At 53.6% G+C, this 19,437-nt stretch overlaps 1 protein-coding gene across 2 annotated transcripts; it reads right to left on the bottom strand.

The window, feature by feature from the left end:
* Window positions 1-464: 464 nt before the first annotated feature.
* LOC114013114 (uncharacterized) lies at window positions 465-18,344 on the bottom strand. Of its 2 annotated transcripts, XM_055805357.1 has the most exons (14): window positions 18,190-18,344; window positions 15,644-16,773; window positions 11,770-11,986; window positions 10,034-10,191; window positions 9,576-9,677; window positions 8,600-8,797; window positions 7,655-8,214; window positions 6,353-6,626; window positions 5,446-5,656; window positions 4,166-4,308; window positions 3,176-3,289; window positions 2,267-2,470; window positions 1,656-1,749; window positions 465-723 (listed from the first exon to the last, which is right to left on the bottom strand). In XM_055805357.1, exons 2-14 carry the CDS (start codon window positions 16,512-16,514, stop codon window positions 660-662), a joined length of 3,210 nt encoding a protein of 1,069 aa, XP_055661332.1. In that variant the 5' UTR covers window positions 16,515-16,773; window positions 18,190-18,344; the 3' UTR covers window positions 465-659. The 2 variants fall into 2 exon arrangements, with proteins under 2 accessions (XP_055661332.1, XP_055661333.1); XM_055805358.1 differs by lacking the exons at window positions 465-723; window positions 1,656-1,749; window positions 2,267-2,470; ... (1 more) ...; window positions 4,166-4,308; window positions 18,190-18,344 and adding an exon at window positions 4,318-5,344 and having other exon boundaries at window positions 15,644-17,128.
* Window positions 18,345-19,437: the final 1,093 nt, after the last annotated feature.

Here is a 19,437-nt window from a genome sequence, read left to right as displayed (position 1 = left end):
CATGAGCTGGGTATTTGTCTCTCCTCTGACTCCTTGTGGTAGGCAGGAGGTCCTCCTGGTTGTGGTCCCCAGCAGCAAGAGGACTGGGGAGTGCATTAGGCTCTCTCGTGCAGTTTGCTGGTGGTGCAGAGCTGCTCAGGCAGAGAGGGGCACGATCCTGAGGACCCCCTTGCCTGAACAAGATGGGCTTGAGGGAGGCTCGTGTACTTTCACTGCACCAGCAGACTCCAGAGGGACTAGAAACTAGACTTGCCTGCCGGGTGGAAGGGTCTGCCTGGGGGTTGCCTTGGTTCATCACCCAGCAGTGAATCTCAAGAGGAGACAGACAGAGTATGTCCTTCCTCTGCATCAGCCAAGCAGGCTTCTTTCTTTCTGGTCACCACACTCAGCACAAACTTTTCCTAGAAGTTGTCCCCAGCCTGTTTCTTTGAACTCCTTGAGTCTGAGGTCAAAATTTAAAAGTGTAGAAGTAATTCAATAATGTATTTGTATACACACACACACCTCTCTCTATATAGATACGAATACACCTGGGCATTTTGCAGGTCCTTGCAGCAAACCCTGGTGGATGGGGGAGCTCTGCAACCATTCTGTCAACCCCAGAGACACATGCCTGGCCCCAGTGCTGTTAGACCCTCCTGCAGCTGTGCCCCGGAGCATCAGAAGTCTGCTGCAATCTCCCCAGAGTCATTCATTTCGATGTTGGTGTAATTTGGGGGACGTCTGAAAAGCAACAAAGAAAAATGCAAGCTCAGTTGTTCTGCTCTTTCGCACAAGGTAGCTAATCTGCATCTCAGCTTTGCATTTCAGCCTTCAGCAGGTACAGAGTTTCCTATGGTCACTGTTAATGTTTTAGGGAAAAACAGGAGCAGAACACTTGCCATCACCTGACACAAGTACATCAACTTAAAACCACCCTGGTTTCTCAAAGAGCTTCCCTAAATCTGACTTAGAGTATTTTTTAAATTAGTTTTAAAAAATAAAACTGAGTTTTCTATTCCCCAAATGTATTTTAAGAACTTTCCTCATTTCTAACTCTTGCACATCAGCCCCCTTATCCAATGATAAGACTGGTAAAAATTAATGGAAATAAATCACCTGGGCTGGTTAAATAACCCATCCACTGTAATGCCTGTTTAAAAAAAAATATGTGGCCTGAGTGTTAAGCTGCTGATTGTCTGCTGACAACATTGGGAAATGCCAACGTGGTGTCATGTAATCGTGTGGAAGCTGTTTCCCATCAAGGTAATCCTAAGTGGTCCATTGCTTTCACCCTACTCTAAGGAAGAGTTCTTCCCTGTGGCCAAAGCATCATCACTCACTGCCCCTCGTGTGCCACGAGCCTTCAGCTTTCTGCTCTCCCACCACAGCGTGTTGTAAGATTGATGGCCTTTACACTGTGCCCACTGACATGTCTAGCATTATCCGTGGTTGTATTGGTGGTTATCTTAACCTCCTGCAGAACTCGCAGTCTGCTGCATCAAAAGCAAAGGGACTTTGCTGCAAAAATTAGGAGCAACATCTTGGAGTGTTTGGATGCAGCATGTAGATGTTCAGCTGAGTGAAGGAACAAGTCCCTGTACAGCAATTCCAAAGGAAGCACCCGGGAAGGAGAGGGTGAGAGATGCAAGGCAGATGGGAAGACAGTTTCTCACCTTTTCATGAAGTAAAATGCCAGGCCAACCAACAAGAAGATGAGCAGGAAAGATCCCAGGACAAACAAGGCGATTTCCCAGCCCTGGAAGGAAGCTGAGGGTGCAAAGGTAGAGATGGAGTGTTGTGACACCCTTCCCAGCATGGGGTGTCACCAGGAGGTCACAGAATCAGGGGGTGGCAGAACCAGTTGGGTTGGAAGGGACCTTTAACGGTCATCTTGTTCAACCCCCTGCCAAGGGCGGGGACATCCTTCACTAGATCAGGTTGCTCAAAGCCTTCTCCAGCCTGACCTTGAACACTTGCAATGATAGGGCACCCGTAACTTCTCTGGGCAACAACAGGGCTGTCCCTGTCTCCTGATGTGGAAAGCCACTCTTCCACCCCACGCCACCCCTTGTGGCATGCCAGCTCTGCCCAGCTCCAGCCTGCTGCTCCAAGCAGGCTTCAGGGCTTCTGGCTGTGTGTCCAACAGCTCCAGAAGGCGGGGGCTCCCCAGTGAAGCCCAGTCTGGTGGCTTGCTCTGCATTGCCCCTCTCACACGGAGATGTGCCCCAGCCCCGCGCACTGTGCTGAAAGCAGATCACTGTGCTCAGCTTTGCCTCCTACTCACCACCGCTGTGCGACACGGACGGTGCATTTTTTGGGGCGATGCACTCAGGACTGGTTTTCAGCACTCTCCCATCCACGGAGAAAGGATGGGGGCTGGCCAGGAAGCCCTGGTGCCAGGTCTTGATGGACTGCTGCTGCTCTGGCTGCCGAGCCCACAGCTGGCCCCAGACCTCCACCAGGGAGCCCACACAGGTCAGGTTCAGCTCTGCAGAGAAACAACAGTGGGTGTCGGGTGGCTGGAAACCCTCCAGCTGTTCAGGAACACATTGCTCCTGTGACTTCACGCCCTGCTCAGTAACACCTCCTGATCCCACGCTCTTCACCCTCTTCTTCCACTGCTCTGAAATCACACTGTATTGCAGGTAACTTGGAACACATGCTCAACCTTTCAGTGACAAAAGGGACTTGGAGTTGTCCTCCCAGCCCAGCAGAATACTTTGTACTACACTTTGTAACTTCATGATCTATACCCATTGGTGAGAGTTGTCCGAAATTGTTCAAAGGGTCTAAAAGGTGTTTGGGCAAGGGAGAAGAGCATGGCTGTGAAGCCTTCACTTCCTTACAAATCAGCCAAAAACCAAGAAACATTTCTTCCCATCCCTCAAAAGCTGTAGGTCTCTAAGACTTCCAGAAGTAACTTTTTGATCCAGGTACTTCAAGCAAGTATAGAATGCTGAAAGAGTCTGATAAAGAGTTGAGAACTAGAGCCCTCAAAGCAGCCTTTTAATTTGGGGGTTTAGGACATTCAGTTTGGCAGACAACTAAAGGCATCGTCAGAGACGCCCATTCCTCACAGCCCCTCGAGCAAGCAGCCTGTGTCAGGCTGTCTCCTGCTCTCAGTGCCGAAATCCCATGTACCCACCACTGCTCCTCCAGCCCCCCTCACTTGCAAGTGGAGCGGGGCACCAACCTTGCAGGTAGAGCTGAGAGACGCCACAGGAACACTTCTCCTCTAGGGAGCTCACCAAGGCCCTTCCCAAGCTTTCCAGCATCCTCCTGTGGTGCAGGGTCCACATGGAACAGTCTAGGGGAAAAGGAGATGTGGTTTTCCGCGTGCAGCTTGGGTCTACTAATAAGCTCCCAGCCGCGTGCCCCTTCCAAAACACTTGGCTTCATGCCTGAGCTCAGAAGCAAAGCTCCTCCAGAGCCTGCCTCCCACCCTCCTCTGCATCCCATCCTCTTCTGCCCCCATGCTGCAGGGCGAGTGTTCACTTCTGGCCTTCTACACCATGTGCCAGCTTTGCTCCTTCACCAGCCTCCCAGGGGAGTGGGAAAGAGGCATGCCCCATGTGTCCCACCATACAGGCCAGTACAGAGTGGTGTCTTATGCTGGGAGAAGAGGGAGAGGTCCACTACTTGTCCCTCTCAGGAGGCTGGAGGAGGAGGGAGAACCTCTGTTTCACTTTACCCAAGTCCTGACTGCCCCAAACATGGCCTTTGCAGGGGCTGCAGACCCCACCGCACTTCTGCTCGCTGGCTCCGGAGCTAGGGCTGAGCCACACTGCTCTGCCCCTCCGGACGGGCTGAGACAGGAGGGGGTTTTGGCAGTTTCCCTGACCATGTCCCTGCCATCATGAGAGGCCTGGGGGCACTTTCCTGCCAGTGCTGCGGATCTAATGCTGCAGAAAGAAACCCTGAGCAGGGCTCGGCCCCATCTGAGCAGAGACATCTCAAATGAAGTACGTGGCCACCTGCATACAAGCACAGGGTGAAGCTGCGAGCACGTGGCATCACATCCACACGCAGGTCTGTACCAACTCTCCCCCAGCGCATCCCCTTTCACAGCTGGGAGGCAGCAGGCTCCCTGCCAGCATCCCCCTCCCATGCCATGTGAAGCTGAGGTCAGCCCACCATCCCAGCCCTCCCACCCTGCACCAGTGGGGCACCCCGCTCTACTCACTGGGTGTCAGGAGGCAGAGGTGGAGATCCACCGCCAAAGTGTCCTGGGGACAGCTGTTCTGCAGCCCAGGGGTAGGGTCCGAGATGGCAAACTGCAGTTCTGTGCTGGCATTGCCACTGGTGCAACGGCTCAGGGACATGAGCCTGTCCGCAGAAGAGGAGGTTAGAGCTCACCAACACGGCATGTACCATTCTTCCCACCTCCAACCACAAGCCCCCCAAGGCCCCAGTTCCTGACACTGCTGCAGCTGACGGAGGGTTTGTTGGAGCTGGAGCTTGAGATCAGCCTTCACAGAGCCATCACAGAGATGGGGCCAGCCAACCCCACCACCTGGAGACGACCTGGGCTTGGCCAGAGCAAACCTAATTGGTCTGACAGGTATCTGCAGGAGTAACATTGCTGCCTCATTACACCCAGCCTCCCAAAATTAAGTTTGTCCTCCAGTATAATGAGTTTTCCAAGCTACACAATACCTGCCCCTGCATTTCACTGAACCATTTGCTTCCATCCCCACACCAGGGCTTAGGAACTTGGTCACGGTGTGAGGGACCAGCTTTTCTGAATGCGGTCATTCAGGACTGGACTGACAGAGGCTGCCTGGAGCCAGCCCGTGTGAGCTCTCCCACTGAACTGCTGCCCTGGAGATCGCAGTTTCCCAGGACAACCACACACGTGGGGTTGCACCCTGTGCATGCATGCTCGTAGGGGAGGCTGTGAACGCAGAACTTCCAGGTTGTCACACCAGATGGGACACCTGGGGAGAGGACTTGAGGATGACAAATTTAATTAACAGACGTGCTCTTGTGGACAGGAGGCACTCTGCTAGTATTCCCACCAAGAGGAAGGCTCGGTCCTATGTGTTGTTGACTCCACCTGGGAGTGAAAGGGAAGTAAGGTTTTGTTCTGTTTGGCTGCTCACAGGGATATTCTTTTTTGTTTGGTGTGTTGTTTGGTTGGGTTTTTTCAAAGAAAAAGTTTTGAAAAGAAGCATATACAGCAGCTATCTGTAAAGGCTGCATTCCTTCATGTCGCGCCATACATATCCCTTGGGGGAAGCAAGTGAAGTGAGCAGTGGAGGAACAAAGTTCAATTCCCTACACCAAGGGTGGGGAAACATTTTCCACTGCTGTGTGCTACCCTCCTGTCTGCTTCCCATCGCAGTGCTAGTGAATTGTTCAGCTGTACAGGAGGCAGGAGGAGGCAGCAAGCTCAGTGACATGCCACCCAGAGGCTCTGGGCACAGGGAACCCACAGACATTTTCCCAGAGAAGCGACCTCACCTGTCAGCCTTGCAGGGCACAGTGTAAGATGGTCCAAGGAAGTCCAAGTGTCCTCCAGCTGTGCTGGGCTCACACATGTAAACCAAAGCATCCACCAAGTGCTCTGATGTCGCCTTCACGCCACTAGGAATCAAGCTGGTGCTGTACACAGCAATAGCGCTGGAAGCTTCACTAGCAGCAGAGATGTCCTTGAAAGTCAGGTTTGTCCCATCTGGAAATGCCAGGGGAATAGGTGGGATGAACATCTGGACAGTATTAGGCTGAGCCTTGAGCCTTACAGGACAAGCTGGTAACGAGGAGAACTCCAAGAACAGAAATGGGAAACAAAATAATGGTGGTGACTGAGGCCAAGTAAAGCTGTAAAGAAGTGCCTGCTTGCTGTGAACATAGGTTTACAAAAAGATCAAGGTTCCTCTGAGATGCAGAGTCCTCTTCATGGAGCCCAGCCAGAATTTAAGGCAAACAAAAAATAAATCAGAGTAAACGAACGTGCGGAGGAAACACCACCTCAAGACCAGGAGGAGGCAGCAGCACTGCAGGGCTCAGTGAGCATCAATGAACATGGCATCAGTGAACGGTGGTCCACCCACAGTCCTGGTGGACCCTTCTTCTCCTGAAAGCCCCCTTGTCTTGGCACCAGCAGGAGGAGCTTCCAGTCCTCCCAGTCCCTCTGCCCTGCACGGGGAGCTTGGCAGAGGCACGGAGGAGGATTAACCACCTTCTTAGCTGGAGTGCGATGAAACAGCCCAGGCAGAATAAATACAGAAAAAACAGGAATAAAGGACAGGAAAGGCAAGGAAGAGTTGTTCCGCATGCTGCACACCCTCCTCCATCCCTTTCCTCAAAGCTGCTCAGCCACCTGCCCATTTGTTTGAAGACAGACCACAAGCTGTGTCATCAGCCTCACCGTGCCCATGCTCTCCATCCAGTGCAAACACAAACAGCCCCGTGGCTCCGATGGTGCCCTTCAGTGGGACGCTGGCACGTGCCTTGCCCTCCTTCCCTGAGAAGAAGACCAGGCTGAGCCCTGCCAGGCTGCTGCCAGGCTTCCCCTCCAGCTCAACAAAGCGGTAGGGGGTAGAGCTGCCGGCCAGGCACAGCTCGCTGATGCTGACAGCAGGAGGAACAGGCACCGAGGAGCTGCTGCAGAAGTTTTCCCCCAGCGGCGTCACCACAGTCACCTGCGGGGAGACACAGAAGCTGCTGCCACTGCTGCTGCTCCCCTTTCTTCAGGTGGAGCGATGGCTGCTCACCTTCTTGCTTCTTGTTTGTGCCTCCTACAGCTCCCTGGTGAGGCCCGACAAGGACTTGGTGGTTCTGCCCCACACTCCCACCACATGTTCACCCATGGTCCTGGCTGCTCAGTCCCACCAGCACACATCCGCACGGCTGCCTTGGCTTCCACCCTCGGGGCTAGGAACAATTCTCTTGCCCTACTGCCAGAGGCACTTCTGCCACTCATGCTTCCACCCACAGCATCACTTCCTTGTGGGTCTCTCCCGCTGCGGATGCACGCCCCTCTGCCTGCAGACCTCTTCTGCTTCTAGAGCAGTTTTATTGCCCCAGCTTTGGACCTGAGCACACCCTGCTGGTTTTATTGCCCTGCGCTGGCCTGATCCCAGCAGGCATCAGCAGTGGAGCAGCAAAGCCCTCCCTTATCCAGCTTTGTGCAGGACAAGCATAGATAGCCTGCAGTGTTCCTTCAGAGGGACTGTCTGAAACTAGACATTTTGAAATAAAAAAGAATGGTTCAGACAAATTAACAAAAATCAATCATAGCCATGGTCGAGGCACATCCTTCACCCATCAGCCCTGCAGAAAGCTGGGTTTCGGGGTCACGGCATGCTGGGCCACACATCCCAAATGTGGTACCCAACAAGCAGGGGTGAAGAGGTGGCTCCACATCTGGCTCAGGGTAACCTGAGAGTCCAGGCTGCTGCCCAAAAGCAGACTCCCTGGTTCTGGGGCTGGTGGCCTGTGAGCTGTCTTCAGGGATCTCCTGGCTCTGAGCCATGCTGCACAGGGCAAGGAGCTGTTACCCGGCCAGCAACAGGCAGCTGGTGAGGGCTGGTGACAGTGGCAGCAGACAGCAGCAGATAGATGCTGCTCACCAGAACACCCTGCTCTCCCAAATAAAGGACATACTGAAACACGACCGCTGCCCTCCCAGCGACTATGGATGGAGAACAGACATCTCCCATCAACCCACCTGGAAGCTGCTCTGGAGTTTTGTGCTCAAACTGTGGCAGCGGCTCAGAGACTCGTCCTCAGTACTGTGAGAATCATTTTCATACAAGATGCTCTGCCCTGGTACCAGCACTTTGACCAGCTGGTCTGCCTTCTCTGCCTTTCGGGATGTGTACACCACAGCATCCACCAGCCCCTCTGCGGTCACAGCCATGTTCACCACGTAGCGGGTGCTGTTGCTGTAGTAGAGAGCCACAGCATCCGCCCCATTCTGGATGGTGTTGGGGGGCAGCCTGATCGTGGGTGCTGGCCTCACAGTGCTGCTCCCCACCAAGAAGTAACCCCGCTCATCTGTGTGGTGTCCAGAGAGGTCCAACACCCGGTAGGCCTGGCTATTTTTACCATTGTAGAGGACCAACCAGTATCCCTGGAGGTCAAAGCATGTCCGTCCAGTGTAGAAGAGTTCAATGTACTCTGCATCCTCACCTCCCCCTGGGTTGTCTGGGTTCACCTCATTGATGAGTAGCTTGGCCACTTGCACAGAGGGCTCTTGAGTCCCTTCTGGCATCTCTGATGGGACACCTTGGAAACCAAAATGTCACAAATACAGGCTTAAGCACAGAGCCCCAGGGAAACAACACGGTGTTGCACACTATTTTCTTGGGGTGAGACCAAATTCAGCAGAGGACTGAGGATGCTGGATCAGATTTTTATCGTCTGTGTGCTCTGTACTCCTTAGAAGAGCCCTGGCAATACTCTGGCTAATACCAGCTGTAACAACAGAGCTTGCTGTTATTCCAGGTAATGAGCAATATGGGCTCTAGTGACTGGATGCGATGGAATTGGAAGGGTTCTTTGCCTGAGCTAGGGAACAGAGGGAGGGACATCTCCCTCTAGGAGGGCTAGAGCCGCATGTCCACCCGCGAACACATCGTATGCCCCAACCTGCAAGAATGATGTCTGGTACCTGGAGGCAAGTCTGGCACATTAATATCCTTGGAGCAGGAGCTTTCTGCTGTGATGTTCCTTCTGTCAAAACTCAGAAGTCTGGGTGTCTCTAGGAAGGTCTTGAAGGCTAGCAGCAGGCTGCTTAGCTCGTCCTCTGACTTAGCAGTCAGTAGTGTAGTGAACACAAGTCCCAGGTCCTGGCAGACTGCCTTTGGCTCTGCAGAGGCAAGCAGAGAACTGCTTCAGTTTCCCCACACTGCAGAAGACCTACTTTCTACTGGAAGGGACAGAGTTCACCAGCTCATCTCTGCCACCATGGCCCTCCTGGTCAGACTGACTCAGGGCAGCTCATGGCATCTACACAATGCTGGATGCCCTCTGCATCCCAGGACCAAGTCACACAGCACACCCAGATACCAGCTTCATCCTTCTGAAGCCTTGCAGCTCCAGCAGTGAGCAGAATGGTCTCTTTGGTAGGGGTCTAAACATAAGATAAACATAAGGCTGCTGACAAAGCAGGCTGCAAAGTCATGGCTCTTCACGTGCCTCCATGCGCTAGTCACACTCGCCGCTAACCTAGTAGGGATATCAGAAAAGCAACACAGACCAGTAAGTCCACTTGCATTTCTGCTGCAGCTTGGCTTAGTTCATATGGATCAGAAGGTCAAACAGGCAACAAACTCATAGTCAAGATGTCAGCCCTGTTGCCACACCTGTCTGACTGCAAATGCTCAAGGTCAAAATAGCTGGTGGTCTGCAGATGAGCACTGATGTGTGTTGGTGGAGCTGCAGATGGGAGCGCTCTGTGGAACATGGAAGACCAGCACCATGTTCTACCTAACATTCAACATTTCTGCCATTGGCACCAAGTTCAAATTAGCTGGGATCCAAGCCAGGAGGACATGTGCAACAGGGAAACACAGGACTGAAAATCAGAAGCAAATGGGCATTAACCACAGGTGGCCCCCGGTCTGCCCCACTCCTGCCTAGCTCACCTCTGAAGTGGGCAGCAGAGACTCCACAGCTGCAGGATCCATCAAGGGCCTGGACCAGAGCCATCAGGATGTCTTCTGACTTCAGGAGCCACTCCTGGCAATCTAGGAAACAAAACCCAACTGCTACCCAGCCAGTACAACCTCAGTCACGGGATCCAGCTCATTCTGGATGGGTACAGCTCAGCTCCTGCTTATCACTCAGAGAGCCGGAAAAGGCTTCTCTTCACCACAAGCAGCTGGGTGGGGTAAGGAAGACAGGAGGAGCTCAACTTGGCATGGGATGCCATGAAGAAAAATACTGCAGAAAATTGCCAGATGTCCTGGTTGCATTCCCTTTGGTGCTATGTTCACACAGCCCAGCACGGCTCCGGGTGGCCTTCCTGGACATCTCTGGCCTGGTGCACATGCTCTTGTCCTGAGGAGGTCCTGCCTACAGAGCAGAAATAGCTAATACCCACCTGCTACATGGAGGCAGAAGGAGAGAGTCTGGCTGAAGCGTTTGCTGGGGCAATCATTGAACTTGCCAGGGGTGGGCCTGCTGGGGATGTAGGACAAGGAGTCCCGGGTCACAGAGCAGCAGCTGCACTGGCTCATGGACATACCTCCCAGCGGGTGCCTGCAAGAGACGGACATGGAAATGCAGGAAAACACGACTTGTCAGCCAGGGACCTGAGTGCTCTTCACCCACCAGTCACACCTTTCCGCACCAGAGGGAAGAACCATGCACTTATGAGTCTTCTCCCTTCACAAGGTTTGGAGAGATATCCCAGCCTCATCAGTACTTCCCTCTCTCAAAAAAAAGCCCAAGAGCTCACTAAATCTGGAGAAAGATCATGGCCTTCACCCAACCTTTTCTCTTCTAGCACTGGCTGGTTTTTTGACTGATGTGAAGACTGACAAGACAGTACAGACACCCTCAGGCTCACCCTGGGACCACTGGGAAGAGCGGTGGGGTGCAGCTAGACAAACTGGGAAGGCAGCACCGGAGGGTGAAATGCTTGAGCAAGGGCCCTCAACTCAAAGGCGAAGAGGACGATTGGGGGTTGGACTAGATGACCTTTGAAGGTTCCTTCCAACCCAAACTGTTCTATGATTCTATGAAGCCCCACTGTGAGGAGCTGCACAGAGCAGAGCTGCTCAGAGCTCCTCAGGGAACAGGACCACCTCCTTACGGGACGAGTAGGAGATTTCGTTTCACAAGTGGAAGAAAGACGAGCAAAGGGAGGAATAGGAATATGCTATAAGCGGTGACCCTGTCATGGGAGTAAACTACACCCTTTCCTGATACGATTGACTCCATGTAGTCTCAAATGGTCTTTTCACAGGGCCATCCAGAAAGGGTGAATCTCCCACCAGCTACGGAGCCAGGACATAGGTATTTAGTTGGCAGTTATACGCAGAGGTCAAATCTCGTGCTTTGCCATCAAAACTGCAGACGAGAGCGTGGCCAGACATTTATTTTTTTTTTTGCTTATTGGCCAGTTCTGCACACCCCACCCCATCTCATGTGCATGGCACCTTGCTGCCTCCGCTCCTCCACCTGCTCCACTGTGCTTTACCCACTCTGCTCTCCCCTTTCTCCCATTAGTAGAGCATGCCTAAAATGTGAAGGAAACAGTTCTCATGTCTCACAAAAGTCTAAGGTTACTAAAGGTTCCCCTAACCCACAAAGACAAAAAGAAACCCAAATCCCTAATAGGAAGTGGCTCAACCTGGGATGAACGGTAACCCCGCTTCCAGCCCTTGGTCTGGACGAAGCAAGGCAGGGATTTCTTCCTGGGTCAGGCGAGTGATACTGAAGTCCCTCCCTTGCCCTCACTTTGGCCTGAAATTCCATCCTGAACCTAAGAAAAACCTTTTCTTGTATAAAGCAGAACTGGAAAAATTATAGTGACCGCTACACTTTAATTAAAAAAAAAAATTAACATTATAAAATAATGAACAGCAATCATTTGGTAAGAAAATTCCTCCTCAAGTACTTCAGCAGCTGTAACAGGACTAGTGCAGAGAGGGGGACAGTGGCAAACTCAGAGCAGGTGGCAGAAAGTAAGCTGGGGCTTGATAGCACCGAGGAGACCCTGGTCTGGGGGTGGCACTTGCCTTCCAGTCCTGACCAGGGTTTGGGGCAGGGGGGACCCCAGCAGGCAAGGGAAACTCCGGTGCCAAACCCTCCTCCCAGCGAGAAGCCCCTCACCGCTTTTCCTTGTAGGCAGGTCTGCCAGGGGTCAGGATCTCCAGCAGCTCCGGGTTCGGCTCCTCGTGTCTCGTATACACAAAGGCATCCAGCAGGCTGGCCACCGGCAGCGCCTTCCCCGGGACAAAACTGCTGCTGTTGCCTCTGTAGAGGGCAATGGCACTGGGGCCAGCCCCGAGGACAGGACGGCTGGTGTTCTCCGGGAACGTCAGATCCACTACACACCAGCAAGGAAAGGAACAATGATGGCACATGAGCAACACGTGAGTGAGAGCCCGTGTAGAAAACCAGCATCTCTTCAGCCCTGGAGGGCTGGACACAGGAGCTGGGAAAGTGGCTGGGGTTGTTCCGTTATTGCAAATTTGGCATCTGTTACCCCATCTCTCTGCTCACTAGCACTTCTCATGTTCACTCAGCCTGAATTTCCCCGTTCATGGCCAGATCCACAGCAGGGAGGAAGCTGGAGGGGGAAATCTGAGCTGAGCTCGTCCTGCTATTTCGGTTCTGCGAACAGAGGAGCTGATTCATGCCTAAGCAGGAGAACTGGAAAGCAAGCGCTGATGTGACTTTGCAGCAAAGTAAATTTTTAATTCTAAAAGAGGTCTGTAAAATCCACTAACCTTTCATGTTAGTTACTTTAATAGTACACAAAAATGTTTAAGAATCTACATTTTATTCTAGCATTTAAAGTCCATGGTTTTTACAAACACGAACACTACACATACACAACACACGTACTCAGCAAAGGCCCAAGATACCAGCATACAGAATTAAGGTTGAGGTTTGGTGCAGTTCCCCTGCTTCATGAGCTTCCCAATCTCCTTCCTCGTATTTGCTGTTCCCTTCACAAGTTACTTCCCCAGCACCCAGCAAGAGCTGCTGAGGACATTAAAAAGCAGCAGATTGCTGATGTTTCAATACTTCTCCCTGCGTGACCAGCTTCAGGGAACAAACGTTAAAGAAGGAATCATGTGAGAGGCGGAAGGGTAAGGAGAAGTGGTTATCCCTTGGGAAGTGCCACCAGGGCGCCTGCACGCTACAGGGCAGTCCTGTACCTTAGCCCAGTGCACCCCTGCCAGGGGACCATTTTTCCCCTGCCTGACTAATCTGGTGGTCTTCTACAATGGAGTGACTGCATTGGAGGGTAAGGAAAAAGCAACTGATGTCGCCTGTCTTGATTGCTGCAAGGCCTTTAATGTGGCCCCACACAGCATCCGTGTCACTAAACTGAAGAGATTTGGGCTCGATGGATGAACTATTCAGCGGATAAGGAACTGGCTGGATGGCCACATCCCAAGAGTTGCAGTTGACAGATCTATGCCCATATGGAGAGCAGTAACCAGTGGTGTCTCTCAGGGGTCTGTATTGGGACCAGTACAGTTCAACATGGTCATTAATGACACAGGCGGTGAGCACACCCTCAGCAAGCCTGCGGATGACACCAAGCTGAGTGACGCAGGTGATACGCTTCAGGGAAGCGATGGCATCCAGAGGGACTTTGACAGGCTGGAGGGGTGGGCCCATGTGAACCTTAGGAAGTTCAATGAGGCCAAGTGCAAGGTCCTACGTCTGGGTCAGGGCAATGCCCAGTATCAGTACAGGCTGGAGGATGAATGGATAGAGAGCAGCCCTGCAGAGAAGGAACTGGGGATACTGGTGGACACAAAGCTGGACATGAGCCAGCAATGTGCGCTCACAGCCCAGGTGGCATCAAAAGCAGCGTGGCCAGCAGGTTGAGGGAGGTGATCCTCCCGCTCTACTCCGCTTTTGTGACACCCCACCTGGTGCACTGCATCCAGCTCTGGGTGTCACAGCACAAGGCAGACATGGACCTGTAAGAGCAGGTCCAGAGGAGGGCCCCAAAAAAGATCCAAGGGGTGGAAGAACTTCTCCCATGAAGAAAGGCTGAGAGAGCTGGGGTTGTTCAGCATGCAGAAGAGAAGACTCTGGGATTACCTTCTTGCAGCCTTTCAATACTTAAAAGCAGCTTATAAGAAAGATTGGGACAGACTCTTCCCAGAGCTTGTACTGATAGGGGGAGGGGTAATGGTTTTAAAATGTAAGAGGGTAGATCTAGATTAGAAGAATAAAGAAGAAAAGTTTTACCATGAGGTTGGTGAGATGCTGGAACATGTTGCCCATAGAAGTTGCGGATGCTCCATCCCTGGACATGTTCAAGCTTAGGTAAGATGGGGCTCTGAGCAACCTGCTCTAGCAGACGGTGTCCCTGCCTGTGGCGGGGCGATGGAACTAGGTGATCTTTAAGGTCCCTTCCAACCCAAACTGTCCCATGATTCAAATGGAAGTTTTCACACTGTCATCTGTCAAGGGAGGAGTTTTGCTCTGGTGCTCTCACAGCTTTAAATACTCTGCAGCAACAGGCAGAGAAGTTGTACAAAGGCAGGACTAACAGCCAGGTCTATTTTAAAAGTTCCTGTCCCAAATCTGAAGTGGCCACTGTGAAGAGTGAAGAGGGTTAAATCAACCTCTCCCAGGGTGCGTAGCATGGAGTCACTACAAAAGCATCCTTTTAAGATGAATAAAATGAAAAGACACAGTGTCATTGAGTGCTTTTGGGCAAAAACCCAGAAAAATGTGTGTGCAATATGCTTGAGACATCTTGACAAAGCCTCACTGGGAAAAAATGCCAAAGTCACCTTCTTGATTTGGGTGAGCCTTGAGGAAGAGTTAAATGTAAGGCTTAGAGATTTCCTGCTTAGTCTGCAAGCTGATTGTGCTTTCACATTGCTTGCTTTGAGCTGCCTTAGCTCTTGACTGCTAACAGCCCCAGCTCACCAAGAGGTAAGAGCAGAGAACCTTTCCTGGTGAGAAAAGCAGGGCTCAAGTGGACAATCAGCTCTTCTGCTGGTGGTGAGAGAGTATTTGGAGCAGTTTGAATTGTCAAAAGGAGCTCATCTGCTTTAAAAAAAAAAAAAAAAGCTTTCATTGCAAAAGTATTTTTATTTTTATGGGAACCAGCTTTGTAAGGGATAAGTATGCTCCCTGACTCAGAAATCATGAGTCAGTGAATTACACAAGACATCTACAGAGACAGTGTCTGCAGCTGCCAAAGTCTGCTTTTGAGGTGCCCCAAATAACAGGATTTTTCTTCCTCTTGTGGTGGCCTGGAAGAAATTTTGAACGCTGGGAGGAAGTTTAGATCACAGCTTCACACAGCCAATACACGTGTGAGCTACATTTGCACATGGTGCAATGGAAGAAAAACCCTTGTGCTTTTTTAAGAAGAGAGTGGACCTGCTGTGAATGGCCACCGAGACACACAGAGAGAAAGGGGACACTGCAGGGAGGTGTGGCACAGCCAGGGTCCTATGGCAGGCATCTTCTGATGCTCTTTAGTTCTTGCACCACAAGAAAAGGTAAATCGAGCCCTGCCCGCTTTCCCCAGGCCACTCACATTTCTGAAACTTCTGTCAGGGCCCTCCTAAGCTTTCCCTTTTCTAGGTGTACTTAGTTATTTCTTCTGTGGACACATTTCCAGAGTGCCGTCCATCCTAGCTGACCTTCTCTGAATGTCTCCAATTCTAATACATCCTTTCTGAGATTAAGGTATTGTACCACACAAGACATAATTAAAGATACAAGCAAACCATGAATTTACACAGCGGCATAAAAGATGCCCTCCATTCTTTCCTCTTCTCCTAGTAACTTCTAATGTTTTATTTGCTTTATGTAATTCCTTTTCCAATAATTTCTAACATTTGTTTTGCTTTTTTATCTGCCATGGTGTTCTGAGTCACATTTTCACTGATGTCTCAGATGCCAAACACTAATAAAAAATGACAGCACCCTCCTGCCCCAGACTTGGCTGTTTGCTCCCCCAGCTCTGAGGTAGTCACCAAACTGCAGTGCTTACCTGGGGCTGTGCTTTGTGCTGGACCGATCAGGAATAGCCCATCCAGTGAGGTTTTGCCATGAATGTCTATGGTGAAATAAATGTCTTTGGTACGACCATCGATTAGCACCAGAACAATGTCCCTCAGCAGGGTGGAGTGCGGACCCTGAAGCTCTATAAACTCAAACTCTTCAGAAGAAGAGGCAGGAAGGACCTCACTGATCACGACAGCAGATGCGTTCAGCTGAGAAGTCAGCATGCAGTGGTTGTCTGTGCCTGGGGTGGGCATGGCCACTTGGAAGATCCACTGAGAATCTTCTCCATGGCACCTTTCTATTGACTCATCCACGGTCCTGAAGGTGGAATCCTCCAGGAAAGCTTCTCTGCCAGGGGTCAGTACCCTGACCAGTGTATCTGCCCTGTCTGTTGTCTTAGTCTTATGGACCAAAGCATCTACCAGTCCATAACTTGTGACACTCATGCCTTCCTTGTAGTTCCCTTTTCCATAGTAGACAGCAATTGCATCAGGGCCATTCTGGATAGTGTTCTTAGGAATAACTATAGCAGGGTTCACAGAAGAGGAGCCGATGAGAAAGAGCCCTTGGTTGTTAGTAACTTTGCCCTGGAGGTTCAAAACTTTGTAGGCTCGGTTTCCATTGCCATTGTAGAAGACCAGATAGTAGCCATCCAAGCGGGCTGTTTGACCACTGGTGTGATAGAGCTCCACAAACTCTGAAGTGTCCTCTCCTGGGCTGTCAGCATTGACTTCATTAATTAAAAGGGTATGCTCTGTTCTCTGGTCCCTGGGGTTTTTTATGAGATTCTGGGCAGCAGCCTTGGGAAACCAGATGTAGACAAGTACCACCAATCCAACGTGCCAGATAGCTCCCATGAAGAAGGCTGGGATTTTTGGTTCAGGTCAAATCTAGAGGAGAGGGGGGTCTGTTCTTTCCACAGGCACAAACGGAGCACAGAAGGAAGCTGCCACCACTTGGCTGTTGCACAACAGCAAGGTAAGGCCTCCGAGTAGGATGCTCACAGGCAGAGGCAGGCACACTTCTCCAGGGAGTTCTGGTTTGCAGAGCAGAGCAGCAATCCCACAAAAATCAGAGAAGGGTACGGCTTGGACAAGAGATTTCCTAGCTCAGCTCCTTTAAAAGTCAGGGCAGGGAGAAAAGAAGAATCTTGTTAGGAAACACAGAAACACCAGTGACATGTAACAGCCTTAAAGACCCATAATTTTTCCTCCCTGTATTTCTTCGACGTTAATCAAGATGCGTAACAGCAACTGCAAAGGGACAAAGCGTGTGGGTTTGTGTTTGAAAGCCTGAGACTTGTGGGAACATGGGAAGTTGTACAGTGTCTGTGCTAATTGTTATTTCCCTGAGTCAAATTTATTCCACGGGAATTAACGCTAAATGGCACTAAAGACGATAGTGGGCTCAGCCTGAGCCGTCCACCGCACAGCCCCGCACAGCCCGGCACAGCCCCGCACAGCTCCGGCACAGCTCCGGCACAGCCCCGCACAGCCCGGCACAGCCCCGCACAGCTCGGCACAGCTCCGGTACAGCTCCGGCACAGCCCCGCACAGCCCGGCACAGCCCCGCACAGCCCGGCACAGCTCCGGCACAGCCCCGCACAGCCCGGCACAGCCCCGCACAGCTCGGCACAGCTCCGGCACAGCCCCGCACAGCCCCGCACAGCTCCGGCACAGCTCGGCACAGCCCCGCACAGCCCTGCACAGCCCCGCACAGCCTGGCACAGCCCCGCACAGCCCGGCACAGCCCCGCACAGCTCTGGCACAGCCCCGCACAGCCCGGCACAGCTCCGGCACAGCCCCGCACAGCCCGGCACAGCCCCGCACAGCTCGGCACAGCTCCGGCACAGCTCCGGCACAGCTCCGGCACAGCCCCGCACAGCCCCGCACAGCCCGGCACAGCCCCGCACAGCCCCGCACAGCTCCGGCACAGCCCCGCACAGCTCCGGCACAGCTCCGGCACAGCTCCGGCACAGCCCCGCACAGCCCGGCACAGCCCCGCACAGCTCGGCACAGCCCCGCACAGCCCGGCACAGCTCCGGCACAGCCCCGCACAGCTCGGCACAGCTCCGCACAGCCCCGAACAGCCCCGCACAGCCCCGCACAGCTCCGGCACAGCCCCGCACAGCCCGGCACAGCCCCGCACAGCCCCGCACAGCTCCGGCACAGCCCCGCACAGCCCGGCACAGCCCCGCACAGCTCGGCACAGCTCCGGTACAGCTCCGGCACAGCCCCGCACAGCCCGGCACAGCCCCGCACAGCCCGGCACAGCTCCGGCACAGCCCCGCACAGCCCGGCACAGCCCCGCACAGCTCGGCACAGCTCCGGCACAGCTCCGGCACAGCTCCGGCACAGCCCCGCACAGCCCCGCACAGCTCCGGCACAGCTCGGCACAGCCCCGCACAGCCCCGCACAGCCCCGCATAAACCGGCACAGCCCCGCACAGCCCCGCCGGGCCAGGCGGTCCCGGGGCGCAGTGCAGGAGCGGTGCCGCTCCGGGGGTCGCTCGGTCCCCACCCCGCGCACTCACCGCCGCTCGGTGCCGCGGCCCGCCGGGACCGCACCGCGGGGGCGGGGCGGGGCGGGGGCGGAGGGAGAGCCGCTCTCTAAGGCTCCGTCCCAAAACCAGGTTCCCTCATCCCGGCGTGCCAGATCCTTCTCCAGCTCCTCTCCCGGGGCGGGGTGGCCCGAGCTTCCAGCGCCCCCCGCCAAGTCGCGCTGGGACCCAGGGTGCGGGCAGGCTGGGTGCTCAGCGGTGGGGCCGCGAAGCCCGTACTCCTCCTGGCTGATGTATCCAGTGCAACTGTCTCATCTTGGAGACATTGTGTTTAGGCAATCGTGAGGCTCTGGGATTACAAAGGGAGGTGGAGAGCTGCTGGGAAGAGGAACCACCCGCGCCCAGAAGGGGCCCTGACTCATCCCCTGCTGCGATCTCCTGGCGCAGCTGGGGCTGGAGCAACCCCCTGTCACGCCTATGGAGGGTCCCAGGCCCACGCGGGTCCCTAAGCCCCCCGCCTCTGCCTCGTGCTCGGCCCTGGTGCTCGCTTCGCCCACTGCCGCGCCACGTGGCCGGGCCCCGTCCTTTGGTGAGGAGGACAGCCTGGACCCCCAGAAAGCTCCCTGCTCCCGTCTACACCGCCCCGGCCAACCCCATAGCCCACCAGCCTGCACGAGGGGAGGGAGAGCCAGGGGGGGTTGGGGACAGAAGACCCAACGTCCTGCCACGAGATGAAGGGAACCGCTGCCGAGCTGCTGCCGTGAGGGGCTGCGGCCCATGCAACGAGCAGGGACCTGTGGGGCACAACCTGGCCTCCAGGTGGAAGAAGGCCAGGGGTGATGGGACAGGACCTCTGGTTCATGGTTACTGTGCTCAGGCGTACGGCTGATGCCCAAATTCCCTTTGTGTCCAGTCTGCCTGGGAGGTGGGTCTGCAGCACCGGGCAGCTCTGGGCTGTGGCACCAGGAGGAAAGCCGCGGCTCTTGCTGCCTTCAGGCAGGGTCTGTGCCTGCTGGCCACCCCATTAGGAAAATATACCTCGCTGTTGGAATGCATTTCCTACCTGTATTCTGAACAAGCTCTGCCGGTTGAGGTTATTAAAGGCAGGAAAAACCTGGAAGGCTCGGGTGCTGCACGAAGGCACATTTTTTCTGCGTTGAAAATACATGCTCAGCAGATGAAGTTGCTCTTTCAGGTGCTGGAGCATGGCCAGCCTGTACCTGGGTAGAAGGGTCTTCCCATGGAGTGGGACTTGCAGGAGTTGCAGCTGGTGGAGGAGGT

This window comes from Falco peregrinus, chromosome 5 (genome assembly GCF_023634155.1).
Source record: "Falco peregrinus isolate bFalPer1 chromosome 5, bFalPer1.pri, whole genome shotgun sequence".
NCBI classification, from domain to species: Eukaryota; Metazoa; Chordata; class Aves; order Falconiformes; family Falconidae; genus Falco; species Falco peregrinus.
Note: the sequence above shows the minus strand (reverse complement) of the source record. Positions and strands in the feature narration are given on the sequence as shown.

What these genes read in the sequence shown, in the direction of transcription:
- LOC114013114 (XM_055805357.1), bottom strand. Translation starts at nt 16,514, where the DNA reads ATGGGAGCTATCTGGCACGTTGGATTGGTGGTACTTGTCTACATCTGG. An exon ending in GGATGGAGAGCATGGGCACG is followed by an intron (nt 5,657 to 6,352) that starts GTGAGGCTGATG and finishes TGGCATTTCCAG; the next exon opens with ATGGGACAAACCTGACTTTC. An exon ending in GTCCGTGTCGCACAGCGGTG is followed by an intron (nt 1,750 to 2,266) that starts GTGAGTAGGAGG and finishes TTGCACCCTCAG; the next exon opens with CTTCCTTCCAGGGCTGGGAA.